Source organism: Natator depressus, chromosome 11 (assembly GCF_965152275.1).
Source record: "Natator depressus isolate rNatDep1 chromosome 11, rNatDep2.hap1, whole genome shotgun sequence".
NCBI classification, from domain to species: Eukaryota; Metazoa; Chordata; order Testudines; family Cheloniidae; genus Natator; species Natator depressus.
This window is the reverse complement of record NC_134244.1, coordinates 44,358,381-44,373,810: the sequence shown is the minus strand read 5'-3', so window position 1 is coordinate 44,373,810 and position 15,430 is coordinate 44,358,381. Positions and strand designations below refer to the sequence as shown.

At 42.6% G+C, this 15,430-nt stretch overlaps 1 protein-coding gene across 4 annotated transcripts in view; it reads right to left on the bottom strand.

Moving 5' to 3' along the window:
• The window catches only part of OSBPL6 (oxysterol binding protein like 6), a 247,104-nt gene that overhangs the window by 52,522 nt on the left and 179,152 nt on the right, over positions 1–15,430 (bottom strand). For all 4 annotated transcript variants that reach the window (XM_074967668.1, XM_074967670.1, XM_074967671.1 and 1 more), the window contains 8 exons: positions 12,943–13,030; positions 12,463–12,716; positions 7,925–8,062; positions 7,495–7,558; positions 6,925–7,003; positions 5,477–5,621; positions 2,719–2,863; positions 445–571 (listed from right to left, as the gene is read on the bottom strand). In XM_074967668.1, the coding sequence (XP_074823769.1) occupies positions 445–571; positions 2,719–2,863; positions 5,477–5,621; positions 6,925–7,003; positions 7,495–7,558; positions 7,925–8,062; positions 12,463–12,716; positions 12,943–13,030 (1,040 nt within the window). The remainder of the gene's footprint in view (positions 1–444; positions 572–2,718; positions 2,864–5,476; positions 5,622–6,924; positions 7,004–7,494; positions 7,559–7,924; positions 8,063–12,462; positions 12,717–12,942; positions 13,031–15,430) is intronic.

Here is a 15,430-nt window from a genome sequence, read left to right as displayed (position 1 = left end):
ATCCTTCCCTAGCATGCAAGAGAATGATAAGAAACAAGAATCGCTGATATGCTGGCTCACCAGCTACACATGCATGACCTATAGTGAGGCATGTGCATCACTCCAGCTATCATATGATACTGCCAACAGCAAGTACTACCAATGGGCAAACATTGCTTCTATTCATGGGAGTAGGAAAGGACACGCCACAGCATGTATTTGCTGGAACTTTCTGGAATTCTTCCTCTGCCAGAAGAATCCCCATAGCACCAGGATCTCTATATGCTTCCCTTTCCTGAGCTGGATAAGCCAAGATTTTTACTGTAATATTTAATATTTTCTTTTCTAGCAGAATCTAAGGCATAGCACATATTATAGTGCAAATCTGGGAAAAATTCAATGCTGGGGTTCAAACTCTGCCATAAAACAATCATAAATATTAAACATATAAATGAGCTTTCTTGCCTCTGATCTGGCCTGAATCGTGCATCTGTTGTTGGAAGAATATCTTTCAATACAGGATCTAACTCATTGAGTTCAATAGCAAACCTTGTAAAGCCATAATAACGTTCATAGTGGGTTGGCATGGAGCCTGTATAAACATATTTAAGAAAGAAAAATGCTTATTTTACTATTTTTATAAACACATACACAGAGCCCAATGAATTTATAAAGCTATAATAGACAATAAAATATTTATACATTCTAATTCCTTTATTTGATATAATTTTAAAATGTATCAAATATTATTTTCTAGGTAGAACGTCTTTCATTTAATACGAATGGTAACTTATTACACAGTAGAGTTATTTACATAACAGATCAAGACTTTTAAAATCTTTCTTTGCTTTTGGGAAATATCTGAAATATTTCTTCTTTCAAGTTAAAAATAAATTAGTCTCCACAAAAGCAAATTTACTGGGTCTCCCTCCAAATGTTGGTACCTAAACAGGTTCATAGTGTGTGATTCACCATTGCCCTACGGCTCCTCTCCACCAGTGCAAAATGGGTGTAAAATGCCATCAAATTAGAATAGGGACTGTTTACACTCTGTGATGTTATCTGATAAAATATGACCATGTAGATTATTGCTGCCATCACTGTTATATAATTATTACAAATCTTGTACAAAATGTGGCATGTAAGATGTCTATAGAAAGGATATGATTCACTGAATATGATTATGCTATCTTTATTCATGTATCATTTTTGTATTTCAAGTTATGAGTATTGGCTCTATAACTCGATTTCAAATGTTTGCTCCTGGGGTAACAGCCACAAGGTATTTAGCCTGCACATCTTGAAGGGACTATTCAAATTAAGTGGCTCATCAAGGAACACTTAACTCACAATGGACCATGGGAGACACTTATCTACACTTAATGGACTTTCCTGCTATGACTAAGCGAAATTATGCAGGGACATGTGACTTGCCCAGGTGACTCCAAACTCCATCTTTTACCTGTAATTTTCCACTAGCTGTGCTAAGAGCTTTGTTGAAACAATTTCCCTCCACATGTCAGAAGCTATAAAAGGCCCTGGAAACATCTCCATTTTGCCTCTTTCCTGCTCCAGCCACTTTCCTGCTCAAATCTCTGGATTTATACTAACGGGAGCATTCTAAACAAGGATTTGGAAGCAACCAGAGACTTGACTTAAGCCAGCAGTTTATTTCATCACTGCTACAAGCCCGAACCAAGAACTTTGCAATTATTGTATAGCATTTGATTCCTTTAACCAATTTTAACTCTCACCTTTCTTTTTTTTTTATAAACAAACCTTTAGATTTTAGATACTAAAGGATTGGCAATAGCATGATTATTGGGTAGGATATGAGTTATATATTGACCAGGGTGTGTGGCTGGTCCTTCGGGATCAGAAGAACCTTTCATTTGATGAAACTGGTTGTAAGGAACCACTCATCATTAAGTCTAGTGCTTTTGGTGATGATACAAGGACTGGAATGCCTAAGGAAACAGCTGTAATCTGACTTCTTGTTAGCCAGTGTGGTGAAACAGAAGTTTATTTTTGTTGCTGGTCTGGTATATCTTAAGGGAAAATAACCACCAGTTTTGGGGTGTATCTGCCCTATTTCTCAGCAGTTTGTCCTGAATTTGCTGTTCTCAGTTGTGACCCACAAAGGCACGGCTATACACCCACTTTGCTCTAGAGTAAGGAGGTGCATGGTAATGGTGGTTTGAACCCTCATTGTCTCTTTAAGCAAGTAAGCAATTTTTAAGAAACTTAAGTCAATGGGAACCGCAAGTGCGCACTATCTTTGAAAACCAGACCATTAGGGCAATAAGGGATTGACACGAACCTGTTTCTCCTTTCACTTATACTGGTTTTACACCAATGTAATTCCGTTTAATCCAATGAAGATACCCTGATCTGCACAGGTGTGAGAGGAGGATAAGGCTAACATTTACATTTTCCTTTCTCCAAAATCAAATTATTTCCTCAGATTATGTTTCCAACACGCTAAATACCTGTGACCAAATTTTAGCCTCAGATTTGGAGCAAAATCTAAAAAATGACTCATGAGATGGAGCACACAAACTTTTTAGATACTTTTACATTTATAATAAAAGATACTGATAGCTGCTCTGCCAATTCCTCATTATTTATCTAGTTGTATATATTTTGTTTCTCCGTTTGTATTTAAAAAGGGAGGCTAAAAGCAGCTTTTCACGAGACTAAAGCCACCTGAAGGATTTCAGTTGACCAGAATTTTCTTACCTGGTCTCCATATACATTTTGCTGAAGGTGCAACCCCACAGTACAGCCCTTCATGCCACTTTCCAAAGAGGCGATGCACCACCTTTCCTTCTTGGTCCATGACAATCCCTTGGACTTCATTTACATTTGAATTCCAATAATTCACCTGAAAATGTACCAAAGTGAAAAAAGTGAACAAAGTTGATTTCCTTATCACACTGTATATCACACTATCCCACTTCATACTTCTTCTAAAAATTGTGACACGTAAAAGTCAACTGCGGCCAGATCCTCAACAGAGAAAAATTAGAGGCTATTAATTTCTTGAAATTGAAGACATGCATAAGGATATGACATCTTTGCAATTCTGCTACAAAAATTATCTCAGCAAATCTATACAGAATTAGCTTGCCTAGCAGATGTCTACCCTGTTTAGATTATAAAGTCTTAATGGGCTGTGATTCCATCATTAGGTATCTTTTTCCAGTACCCGGCACATTGTTGACACCTCAGGAATTAGAATTTAGTCCAATTAAATATCATTTACATTAAAACACAAAACAGAAAATGGCAGCCTGGAACATTCTGGAACAACATAATATGCTGAGCTTTTGTGTTGATCTCTAAAACTAATTAGGAAAAGTTTCCTTGTATACCTCAACATACTTTTAAACAAGTGGATTACAATGAAAAATGTTTGGTTCACAATATTTTATAGATAGTGTGACAGGGTAAGGCCAGAAGGCTATAGGAAAGTAGTGAGAAACAGGTATGTTAGCCCGAGGCTAAACAAATCCCTGTTACCATGGTAACCAAATGGCAGTTGCTCCAGGTTAATCAAGACACCTGGGGCCAATTAAGATCCTTCCAAAAAGCAGTGGAGACAGCTTGGTTGATTAGGACACCTGAAGTCAATCAGGGGTTGGCTGAAACTAGTTAAAAGCCTCCCAGTTAGTTGGGGGGGGGGGGGGGGGAAGCGTGTCAGGAGCTGTAGGAGGAAGTCACGCTGCTGGAGAAACGGAGCAGTACAAACCCTATCAGGCACAAGAAAGGAGGCCGTGAGGTAAGGGTGATGTAGATATTGAGGAAGTGGGGGCTGCTGTGGGGAAATGGCCCAGGGAATTGTACTCGTCCTGTTTCCAGAATGTCAGCTACCAAGTGCTGCTACTATCAGGGTCCCTGTGCTGGAGCCCAGAGTAGAGGGTGGCCTGGACTCTCCCCCGCAACTAATCACAGAGACTGTGCGAGGGAAGATAGCTTCTCCTCACCTCCCTTGCTGGCTTATGATGAAAATGGCTCAATAGGCTGTGACCCTTGCCTCTAGAGAGAGAAGGGCTACGTGGAGGGCCACAGTGAGCCTCTGAGGCTAGCGTAATCCGCCAGGAAGCGCGGGACCCACTGAGACAAGGTCAGAGCTTTGTCACAATAGGAATCAACAGAATCATAGAAGTGTAGGACTAGAAGGGACCTCAATAGGTCATCTAGTCCAGTTCCTGGCACTCAAGGCAGGACTAACTAATAACATAACAGAATGTTTCTGCATAAGAATCTATACATATTACAAATGCTTCTTATCTGCCACTGATGGGTAGTTCCAGATTCTGCATCGAAGTTATCTTTTGTCCCACCTCAATCTACTGCCAATCCCCATAATGACTGCAATTTAAAACAAAGAAAATCGGAATACTAGGTGCATCAACATATATATGTTTACTGAACATAGCAGTATTTTCTGATGAAAATAGCAGTCTGGTTGTTTGTAACAGGGTTCAAGCTCATTTAATTATCTATGCACACTGGTAATATATAGTCTTTTCACCAGTCAGATTCCTACACCATTCTGTAGTAGAAACAGACCAGCTCCTTAAAGTTAAAAAATCAGATGTATATTTTTTCTCTTCCCAGATGCCTAAGCTGCTGACACTGCCACTCTAAAGACTGGCAAATTCTTTGCCCAGATCCTGTTACCTAAATGTGGGGGGGGGGGGGGGACTACTTTCATCCCACAGCACCCTGTATTTGCTTTTTCTCATTCTCTCCTATATCCTCCTTTTCTCAGGCATTTCTATTCCCTTCCCTTTTACCTTTAAACAGTCCGGTTCCGAAGCACTGACCAAGTCCTGACCTGAGACAAGCTACAATGCATCACTGCAGCAACTGAGGTGGGCCTTTTGACATTGAAGTGTATGTAGCAACACCAGTGATAATAAACTCATTATTTTAATTATTTTTACAAAAAAATTAAGCTCTAGCAGATCCATCTTACTGTTTTTATACAGAACTATCACCAGGATATATAAATACAATGAAGCAGAACACCATTATTCTAAATAGATAAGAAACTTAGGATCAAATTCAAATTAGAACAGTCTAAATCCAGAGTAACTGCTCTGAAGGACAGAGTTCCTCCTGGTTTTTACTGGCCTAATAGAACAGAATTTGGCCATTTGCATTTTAAAATTAAAAAACAGTAATGTATTGTCAATGATGCTGACATCAAATGGGCACAGACACACACTGACATCAAATGGGCTGGTCCAGCAACAACAGAGACATGTTAATACTGGCAGACATCTCAGATCACAATTTAGGTGGAGTTTTGTTATTGGGCTTCTTACCCGATAAGATAGTGGTGATGATACAGAACAGGGAAGAAGGAATTTAGGGGAACAGCAGAAGACTGAGAAGACAGAGGAAACTGTAGCCAGGTCTCGGCTAAGAAAATAGTTCTGCTTACTTTTTGTCATATATTACTGTTGCATGACAAATCATAAGTTACCTTGACAAATGTGAGTTTACAAATACAAACACTGCTTTTTGTGTTTCTGATAGTTATTTCTCCATAATGCTCTATCCATCTCCTTCCACTAAGGATGTTGTGTATGCAGGTGGTGACTTTGTTCCACACGTAGTAATCTCCATACCTGGGAATAATGTTAGTATATAATTGGTAATGTAAATTACATTTCAATATTACTGACAAAAAGTGAAATCCAGCCAGATAATCACATACACAAAATAAGATATCCCTCAAAAACATTTGAATCAGTAGTCTGGCTCATTAAAAGTGTGGCTTCCATACTATTATTCCCCATTATTCTATATGGGTGAAATTCACGAGAGGCTCTGTGGACCACTAAAGTCCTGCATTAAAGGCTCAATCCCGGTAGTACTGAACACTTTGGCCCTGATCAGTGACTTCAGTAGGATTAGATTTAAATTTCAGCATGATCTACAATGCTGTGGTGGACTGGAGTCCCGGTTACCATGTATTTCTCTCAGATGCAATGGGAACTAATAAAAGTAAAATAGGTCTGAAATAGAAAGAATAGAGAGGAAGTGGGGAGCAGTAACTCAATGGCATATTGTCCCCTTTCCTGAGAATTCCTCTGGCAACTCCATGCAGTCAGAGCTTCCCCAGTCCTGGGGGTTGGGAGGATGGAGCCAGAGAGCAGATGCTATTCATGGCATGCTCCCCTCTGAACCTGTCAGATAGCCAGGTCAATAGATATATGCAGAAGGCAACGTTGATCTTTTGGTATTAGCTTCCACTTTGTGACAAGATGGAGGAAAATGTAAGAAAGATTCCCTTCAGAAGCTGTGCTGCCAAAGGGCGGAGTGCACCCAAGATCTAAGATCTGCAGATTCCCAGGCTTTGGGGGTTTGGGAGGCCACACACTGCTTGACCTCTGTGACCAAATCCCCTCTCCCCTCCCTGAGGGCTACATTTGAAGGAAGCCATTTGGCCCTGTCTACACTACAGAAGATTTTGAAATGTTTCCCTGTTGTGTTAATCCTGGTTCAGATGAGCCCAGCATTAGCACCCTTGAGAGCCCTACTGCAGACAAAGCGCCAGTTGCCGACAGTGTTGAACAGATTTGCTCCGGGCAGCTCAGCACTCCAACGACTGGATATGGAGTTGTGCCTCCTCACATGCACCTGTTTTCCTCTACCAGTGAGATGCTTTTAGAGAGTTCCCTGGTTTTCCCTCCAAGTGCCTGACTGACTAAGCCTTCAGCCTCCAACAATGCTGCATCACCTCCTCTTGCAATGGGAGATCGGAGCAGGGAGCTCACATCCTGCCAGCTGCTAGTCATGTGGGATCTCTACTCCCCCCATCACAATCCATCCAGCCCTCAGAAGGAAGAGCAACTGCCTAGATTTAAAACAAAACAACAACAACAGCAACAACAAAAAACAGCCAAAGGAAACAAGACAGTAACTTACTTTGGAAAAGTCACATTCAGTGTTCCAATTGGCAGGATTTCCATTGATTTCCCCCAGAACTTATTTTTCCATCTGATATCTAAATAATAGTGAAATATTAGAAAATTACAAAAGACCAAAATATTATACTTTCAGAGATCTATGCAACTAAATGGCATACCAGATGATCTATGCCAGACTGCCTGTTTTGAACAGAACATTAACCTGCTTTGAAGACAGAAAAAGGGTTATTCCGGAGGGACCACCTTATGTCAGAGAGGCTAATGTACCCCTTGTCTCCTAACAGATAACAGTGTGTTCTGTATAAAGCTTTAAATAAAGATAGCCAAACAAATAAACATAATTCAAGTCACTCTGGCAGTGATGATAAAATACTGCATCGGCTCGTTCCTTACAGTTTAAAATTGAAACACTTTAAAGCAACAGCCAACACTAACTTAATATAATAACTATACTAATCTCGTAAATAAATTCAAGAGAACTACATCCCTAATTATAATAATTTTGAGATCATAACATTTTTATTTGATTAAAAACTTGATCTTTAGGCTTTTGAATTAAAATATATACCTTGCCAAAACACAAAATTCTTTGATTCACAGTGACAGGCAGAAATGGGTGGATGATGGCTAACCTGGAAAAAAAAAATTATAGTGAGGAGTTGTTTAACACAAAAGAAGTCTTTCATTTTTAAAAATCAGTGCACCCGACAGTTACCTCAAGTTAAAAACTGTACAGTCATGTATATTACAAGAAAACAAACAAACAAAAAGCCTCAGCATGTTTAACGTGAAGTAGACTTTATTTTTACAGCCTCCTACATTAAAGAATATATTTTACATAGATCATTTTAGTTTCTTTTACATTTTTTTCTGGATTTAATAACTTTCACATCAAACTCTATTTACTCTAGTGGGAATACAAGCTCTTAACTATAAAGAGAAATTAAAGTCACTCCGCTGTCCAAAGAAATGAAGATTTACATAGAAACGGGTTTTACCTGCTCTGAGAAAAATCGGAATCCTTTGTCTTCCCTAATACATTCATAAGTCTCACCGAGCACTGGATTGAATGGCTTGCTTCCTGCTCTGTAATAAGTGGAGGCATACCCTGAAGCTGCAAAGGCAGCTATGAGAACCTGTTAAAACACAGAAAAACAGCTAAAGGTTCCTCGGTATGCTCTCTCATTATTGTCAATTGTGTGGACAGCAATGTGAATAAATGTATCATTTAAAAACACTTAATTGCCCCTTTATTCGTTCACTATTTGAAGGGCTACATAGTAACAGAAAACTATCTATGTCCTGCAAAGTAATGAATGGAAAGGAAAGCCTGCAGCATCTGGTTATTTATGTGTCTGAATAATACACAAACCTTTGGGCTGCACATCACCATAGCCTCTGGGCACACAGAAAACATAAAACAATACAATAGGATCTTGCTAATCTACACAGCCCATAATTCACAAACAAAAACTGATGATCTCTCACCATTCCTCAGCAGAGGTTTAATGGCAAAGTTTGTATTAGCTGAAGTCTCACAATATTAAGAATTTATTATGTTTACGAAATATACTACAGAACATTTACTATTTGCTTTGAAGTGCCATTATAGAGGCATTGGTAATGATGACTTCACAGTTGAAGTTGTACTGATATTTGTATTTAGAGAAGGATTAAGATCCCTTTGTTTCTTCCTTTAAATTCAGATTAAATTTTGTCTCCAAATTTGGCACAATAATTCTTCAGAGGACAACTGAATTTTCTATGTAATATTTTTGATAAAATATTTAGTAACTTTACAGTTGTGGCCAGATTTTCAAAATTTTGAAATTTTGTTCTGTTCTTCCTCACATTTGTTTGGGCTCTTCTAGCTAAACAACCAAAGTTCCCACAAACTTCAGAATTCTCTCTCTCTCTCTCTCACACACACACACAACTGTCACATTGCACATAGGCCACTTCTGAACTTTACACTTATGGCATGTCTACACTGCCCTATAGATTGGACTACAGGGCTGCGAACAGCAGTGAGCACAAAAGCGCCATGCAGTAACTCCCCTGTGTGGACAATGCAGACATGAACTAAAAGGTTCCCGGTTCACATTAAGGTCTGTGTTAATACAAAGTAGGAACGTTTTAGTTCGCACCTGCAGCATCCATGTGAGGGAGATACAGGGCAGCACTTTGGGGCGCACTGCTATTCACACATCCACAATCTGAACTGTGGGACAGTGTAGACATGTCTGCTGTTTTGGGCCACCCAGGCAGTACAAAATGGCTGTATTTTAGCCATAACTGACTAGAAGAGAATTCCTCTCACTCTCCGCTGGCATAAAGCTGGCAGAGGTGGTGGAGCTGCCTCCTTCACCAGATGTCCCCCCACCCCAGTGCAGGGAGAGGAGGAGGGGGCATCTCAGGGATACAGCAAAGTATGCCTTGTTATCTACTGGCGTGAAGTCTCTTAGGGTATATGTCTACACTGCAATAAAACACCTGCCGTTGGCCTGGGTCAACTGACTTGGGTTCACAGGGCTCAGGCTGCAAGGCTATAAAACTGCAGTGTAGACGTTAGGGCTCGGGTTGGAGCCTGGGCTCTGGGACACCACGATGCAGGAGAGTCCCTCAGTCTGAACATGTACACTGCAATTTTATAGCCCCGCAGCCCGAGCCCTGTGAGCCAGAGCCAGCTGACGTGGGCCAGCTGTGAGCGTTTTATTGCAAAGTATAGACATACCCTGAGGGACCTTATACCAGTGGCCTAAAATAGAGCTATTGCTCAGCAGCAGTAACTTAGGCTAGGGCCAGATGGTGCAGGATTGGGGAGTTGCAATTGGTCCAGGACTGCCCTTCCCTTTTGTGCCTGAGCTCTGCTCAGGGTCTGTGGACAATCTGGCCCATAAAAAGATATTCTCCTCATTCAGGATAAACTAACTGAGTTTTCAATCTTAATGTTCTTTCATCATAGGGTTTTTTGTGTAATTTCCTAGGTTTTTAAAAAAGCAAACTGCAAAAACAGAAATTCCATCATGTAGCATCGTAGTGACACCCACATGATTCATCAGCAGGATTGGAACCTTTAGATCCATTGTAGAACACTCTGTCACTTGAGCTAATTGAGTAAATGATAGCAGCAGCTGGTTGTCATCCTCTGAATGGACCAGCACTAGAGGGCGATGAGACACTTTCCCAGTTGGTTTCACGGATATCTGCTGACAACAGAGGACTCAGGAATCTTGGGTTCCATTCTAGGCTAAGGAGGGGAATGTGCTCTAATCTGCTCATTCCCCCCAAGCATGATCCCTTCTGGCCCTATCCCTTCAGCCTATCCCTGCCCTATTCGTGTCTCTTCCCCCCGCCCCATGGCTCACTGTCCCAGTCCCATTCTCTTCTCCTAACCAATCCCACCCTCCATTCTTCAGGCTTCTCATTCCAGTCCCAGTCTCCCGTATCTGTACTCCCTATCCTAGCCTCTTCCAGTCTCATCCTACCCCACCAGGCTGCTTGCCCAGCCAATCCCACTCAGCTCCACATCCAATCTGTCTCTTCCCTTCCCCGGCCTCCCATCACTCCCACAACTACGTTACCCCTGCCTACTGGCTCCCAGTCGCAGTCTCTTTTCCTCCAATTCTGCCCCCAAGCAGGATGCAGCACTCACTGGCACAGATCTATCGTCTTTAGCGCCTTGAGGAAAGAGAGGTCGCCGAGGGCAAGAATGCGAACCAATGAAGAAAGTGTGGAGGGGTATTGAATGACATCACTGCTTATTTCCTTGCTTTTTACAGTTTGCCTTGGTGGCCTACGCAGTCTAACAACCTTCACTCACAGTGAACATTTGTGTGTGGGTATCCTTAATAAGAAACTACACTAACTAAATAAATGTACAAGTATGCAGATATAATATCCCCAAGCTTTTTATTGTGTTCGGGTGTTTACTCACTAATTTGCAAAATTCACAATGTGCTTCCTAGTCATTAGTGAGACTTAGTGAGGTATAAACTTAATAATACTTATAGACACTCTCTATAGAATATAAATGTAAGCGATGTCCACAATGGGCAAGCAAACTAAGACAAAGATATAATCACCATTGCCTATTGTACCAACAGCAAACTACTTAGCTGTCACTCTCAAACTCAGGAAAATATCTTATACAAATGATGTACACACTGGACACTGATAAACCAAGGAAGAAAACTGTATAGCCAAGGACTTTTAAATGAAATCCTATGGCCACCAATCCCCATTTATTCAATCCTAGGAACCAATCCCCATATGAACTGTAATTATAGGAAATGGGGTTGGAGTAGGGAGAAATGCCTAATTCAGCCAGGTACTAGATCATTCAGGATTATCAGATCATAACTAATAGCTGGAATTGCACCCTGAAATGATGTGGAACTTTGAGCGGAGCACAGAGCCCTGCGATAGAGCACCCATTGAAAAAAATTTGTGTGTGCTTAGCACCCACCGACAGCCAGCTCCCCCGCTTCCTCCCAGCACCTCCCATCTGCAGCGATGAGCTGTTCTGCAGCATGCAGGAGGCGCAGGGGAAGAGGGGGTAGGAGCGGGGACAGGGCGCACTCAGGGGTGGAACTGGGCGGGAAGAGGCGGGGCAGTGGTGGAGCAGGGGGAAGAAGAGGTGGGGTGGGGCTTGGGAGAAGTGGGGGTGGGGGTTGGGGCAGAGCAGGGGTGGGGGCTTGGGGGAAGAGAGTTGGTGGGGGTGACGCCTGGGGCGGAGTGGCGGCGGGGGGTGGAGCCCCGGGGCCCGGAGGAAGACGCCACCTGTGCAGACACATGCTTTCAGACAGAGGAAGCAGGCAATCCCCATCAACTAGTTCAGGTGTTTTCTCTCACTACCTCATTGGACTGAGCCTCAACTAGTGCATTGTCATTTCAGCCTCTTTTAATCCAGAAATTAGAAAGCCATGAGACTGCAGACGAATAGGCACTGCCCCTGTGGGTGTTCCAGGGCTGGAGCACCCACGGAAAAAAATAGTGAGTGCTCAGCACCCACCAGCAGCCCCCCCCCCCCATCAGCTCTGCCCTCTCCCCCCCAGTGCCTCCTGCCCGCTGGTGAGCCCCGTCAATCAGCTCCTTCCCCTCCCGCCCACTGCCGACCAGCTGTTCAGCGGCGTGCAGGAGGTACTGTGGTGTGAGGGGGAGAAGCGAGGGTGGGCTGTGCTCACAGGAAGGGGGCGGAACAGAGCGGGGCGGGGGCAGAGCTGAGAAGAGGCGGGAGTGGGGTGGGGGCTTGGGGAAGGGGCGGGGTGGGGGCAAGGCCTGGGGCAGAATGGGGATCGAGCACCCTACGGCAACTCAGAAAGACGGCGCCTCTGATGAGATCAGCATCATCTGGATGCTGATGGAATTACGGTTCCAAAAGTTTTGCAATTTCTCTGGGCAATCTCACATATACAATGAACCAGGGGAATGACAAAATGGAACCCTGTGCAGGATACACACAAGAGCCCCTGGGGAAGATGAGAAAAATCTAAGCTTTTGCATATACAAAGTAGTGCTGTACTAAATTTATTACCATGCGTTCGTACGGATCATCAGTTTCAGCAGCTTTGTCCAGGAGTTCACTGTATTCCAGTTCTTCACAAAGGTGTTGTAAAGTATTAAGAGGTTCATTTAGTTCAACTGGCATGGAGACTTTGGAGAGATCTTTGCCAATATTATTTCTCAAAATATTCCACAGATTGATATTACTGGTATCAGGACAGGGAGCTGGGAGACAAGTCCGACGTCCATTCCTGAATGCACCTCCTGCTAGCTCACCATTAAGAACTGCATGGGGGGGAAGGAGAGGAAGAAAATATAATTGTATTGAAATCTCCCCTTTAAAAACATAACAAAATTCATTCATGGGACCAAATTCACCACTGGAATTGCACTACAGGTGCTATTCCATTGATTTCAGCTGAATTGTGCCTGATTATACCAGCAGTAAATTTGGCTCATGATCTGAAAACAAATGTAATTTTCTAAAGTTTTTTAAAAATATGGTGTATACTTTGTCGGAAAACGTTGTCTGCAACACTGGTGTTGTCCTCAGATATGTTATCACTCACATCACTGATATAGGATTCATCATCAGAAGCCTACAGAAGAAAAAATTTAAAAATTAGTGAATGAAATCCAGGACATCACTTATACAGTAAAAACACAAATAAATTAAGCAAAACAAACATTCAAAGGAACCACGTTTAGCCTGGCAGAGCTAAAATTAGGTCTATCAGGTTTGATTCAGTTTGCATGTGCAAAGAACCAATCCTCTAATAGCACCAAGAGAAATTTTATGCTCACTGAATTTTCCTGAATTAAGTGTTATGGAGCCAAACAAAGACCTTCAAATTTATTTCACTTATGACTCTATCTTAGACTTCGTCCACCCATAGGCCTGGTCTACACTGGGGGGGGGGGAATCAATCTAAGATACGCAACTTCAGCTACGAGAATAGCGTAGCTGAAGTCGACGTATCTTAGATCAACTTAGAATCACTTACTTCGCATCCTCGCGGCGCGGGATCGACGGCTGCTGCTCCCCCGTCGACTCCACTTCTGCCTCTCGCCCTGGTGGAGTTCCGGAGTCGACGGCAGAGCAATCGGGGATAGATTTATCGTGTCTATGCTAGATGCGATAAATCAATCCTGAACAGATCAATCACTACCCGCCGATCCGGCAGGTAGTGAAGACGTGGCCTTAGTGTGTCCACGCCCACTCCTGTTGAAGTCTCCCCCTAGGGCAGAGGTGGGCAAACTATGGCCTGCGGGACTGTCCTGCCCGGCCCTTGAGCTCCCGACCAGGGAGGCTAGCCCCCAGCCCCTCCCTTGCTGTCCTCCCTCCTCCGCAGCCACACCACCACGTGGGCAGCATGGCTGGCTCTGGCCAGGCTGTGCGGCTGCGCGCTTCTGCTGCTCTGAGCGGCATGGTAAAGGGGCGGGGAGGTTGGATAAGGGGCAGGAGGTTCCAGGAGACAGTCAGGGGACAGGGAGCAGGGGTGGTTGCATGGGTCACGGATTCTTTGGGGGCAGTCAGGGGGCGGGAAGTGGGAGGGGGTGGATAGGGGGCAGGGACCAGGCTGTTTGGGGAGGCACAGCCTTCCCTACCCGGCCCTCCATACAGTTTCGCAACCCTGATGTGGCCCGTGGGCCACAAAGTTTGCCCACCCCTGCCCTAGGGAGAGGATAAGAGAACAAACAACACTTAATTAGATGTTAGTCACATTGCTTAATGCAGTAGTGTAAGGAGCTCAGATACTGCAGTGATGAGTGTGGTATAAGCATCTACATAGAAGAGGAGTCCTTAGCTTCAGTGGGAGTTGGATCAGGCCCTAAAAGAGCGAAAATGCTAATACAGTCCATCTTCATCTACTTACGTGTCTTTCTCCCTATGTTCTACCACAATATCTGAGGTCAGCTGGGACTCTTTTGCTAACAAGCCCTTATTTTTAAATATCAGGATTGGAGACATGGCTTTCACAGTACACAGCCCTCGAGCTCTGGAATTTGCTTTCCCTGTGCATCCATCAGAGTCCAAATCTGTTAACTTTCAGGTTATGGAGCAACCAGTTCACTTAGGTTTTTGCGTGTGTGTGTGTGTGTGTATATATATGAATAAATGTAATACATTTGCTGAGTTTTTTTGCACAGGTAGGTATTGTACAATGAAAAACAAAAATGAACACAAGTATTACTTCTCTCATTTTAAAGTGACTTATTGCTAACATCACTCCAACAGATGAAGGAATTTCAAATCAGGAGTTCAAGCCAGTTTTTACAATAATTTGACCTATTTTATTTCCTTCCATTTTAAGTCACCAAAGTTGCTGCTGTGAGACTGTTGTATTGCCTGCTCACACTTAAATGTCACAGCACAACCCAAAACAACTGTTTTACTGCCACTGTACCGCAGCAGGAAGTCTGCCTATGGTAGTGACAAAGGGATGTTGCCAGGTTAATATATTCTAAATGCTTTTCTTCTAAGTAGAGCTATGTGAATGACTGATTTTTTTGGTTTCCTGGCAGTTCCAAAAAACAAAAACAAAAAAACCCACCCAAAATTACTTCTGGGCAGACTCAAAACAAATTTTTTTGAAGCTTTTGGTGAATTGAAAAGTCCAAACAATGTCTTCTGGTTGAACTAAATGTTTTGTTTGGCTTGAAACATAACATTTCATTTAGATTTTGAGCATTTTTTAAAAATAAAATTGAAGAATTTTTTTCTGCTGTGCAGTGCAGTACACAGTACAATACATAGCTGTACATGGCAACAGAGCACAGTGTAGTTTGACACGTTCAAATGTATGGCTATTCAGTCATACAGGGCAAGACTGGGTGCACAAGTGTGGTAACTGCATATGCAAAATGCTAATTAGTTCTCTGTGCATACATACAAGGGGCACACATATATATATATATGAATGCATGGTATAGACATATGACCTGGAGTTTGCAGTCACAGTAATTGGGCATGCAAAAAAACCTGCATAGTAATTTTA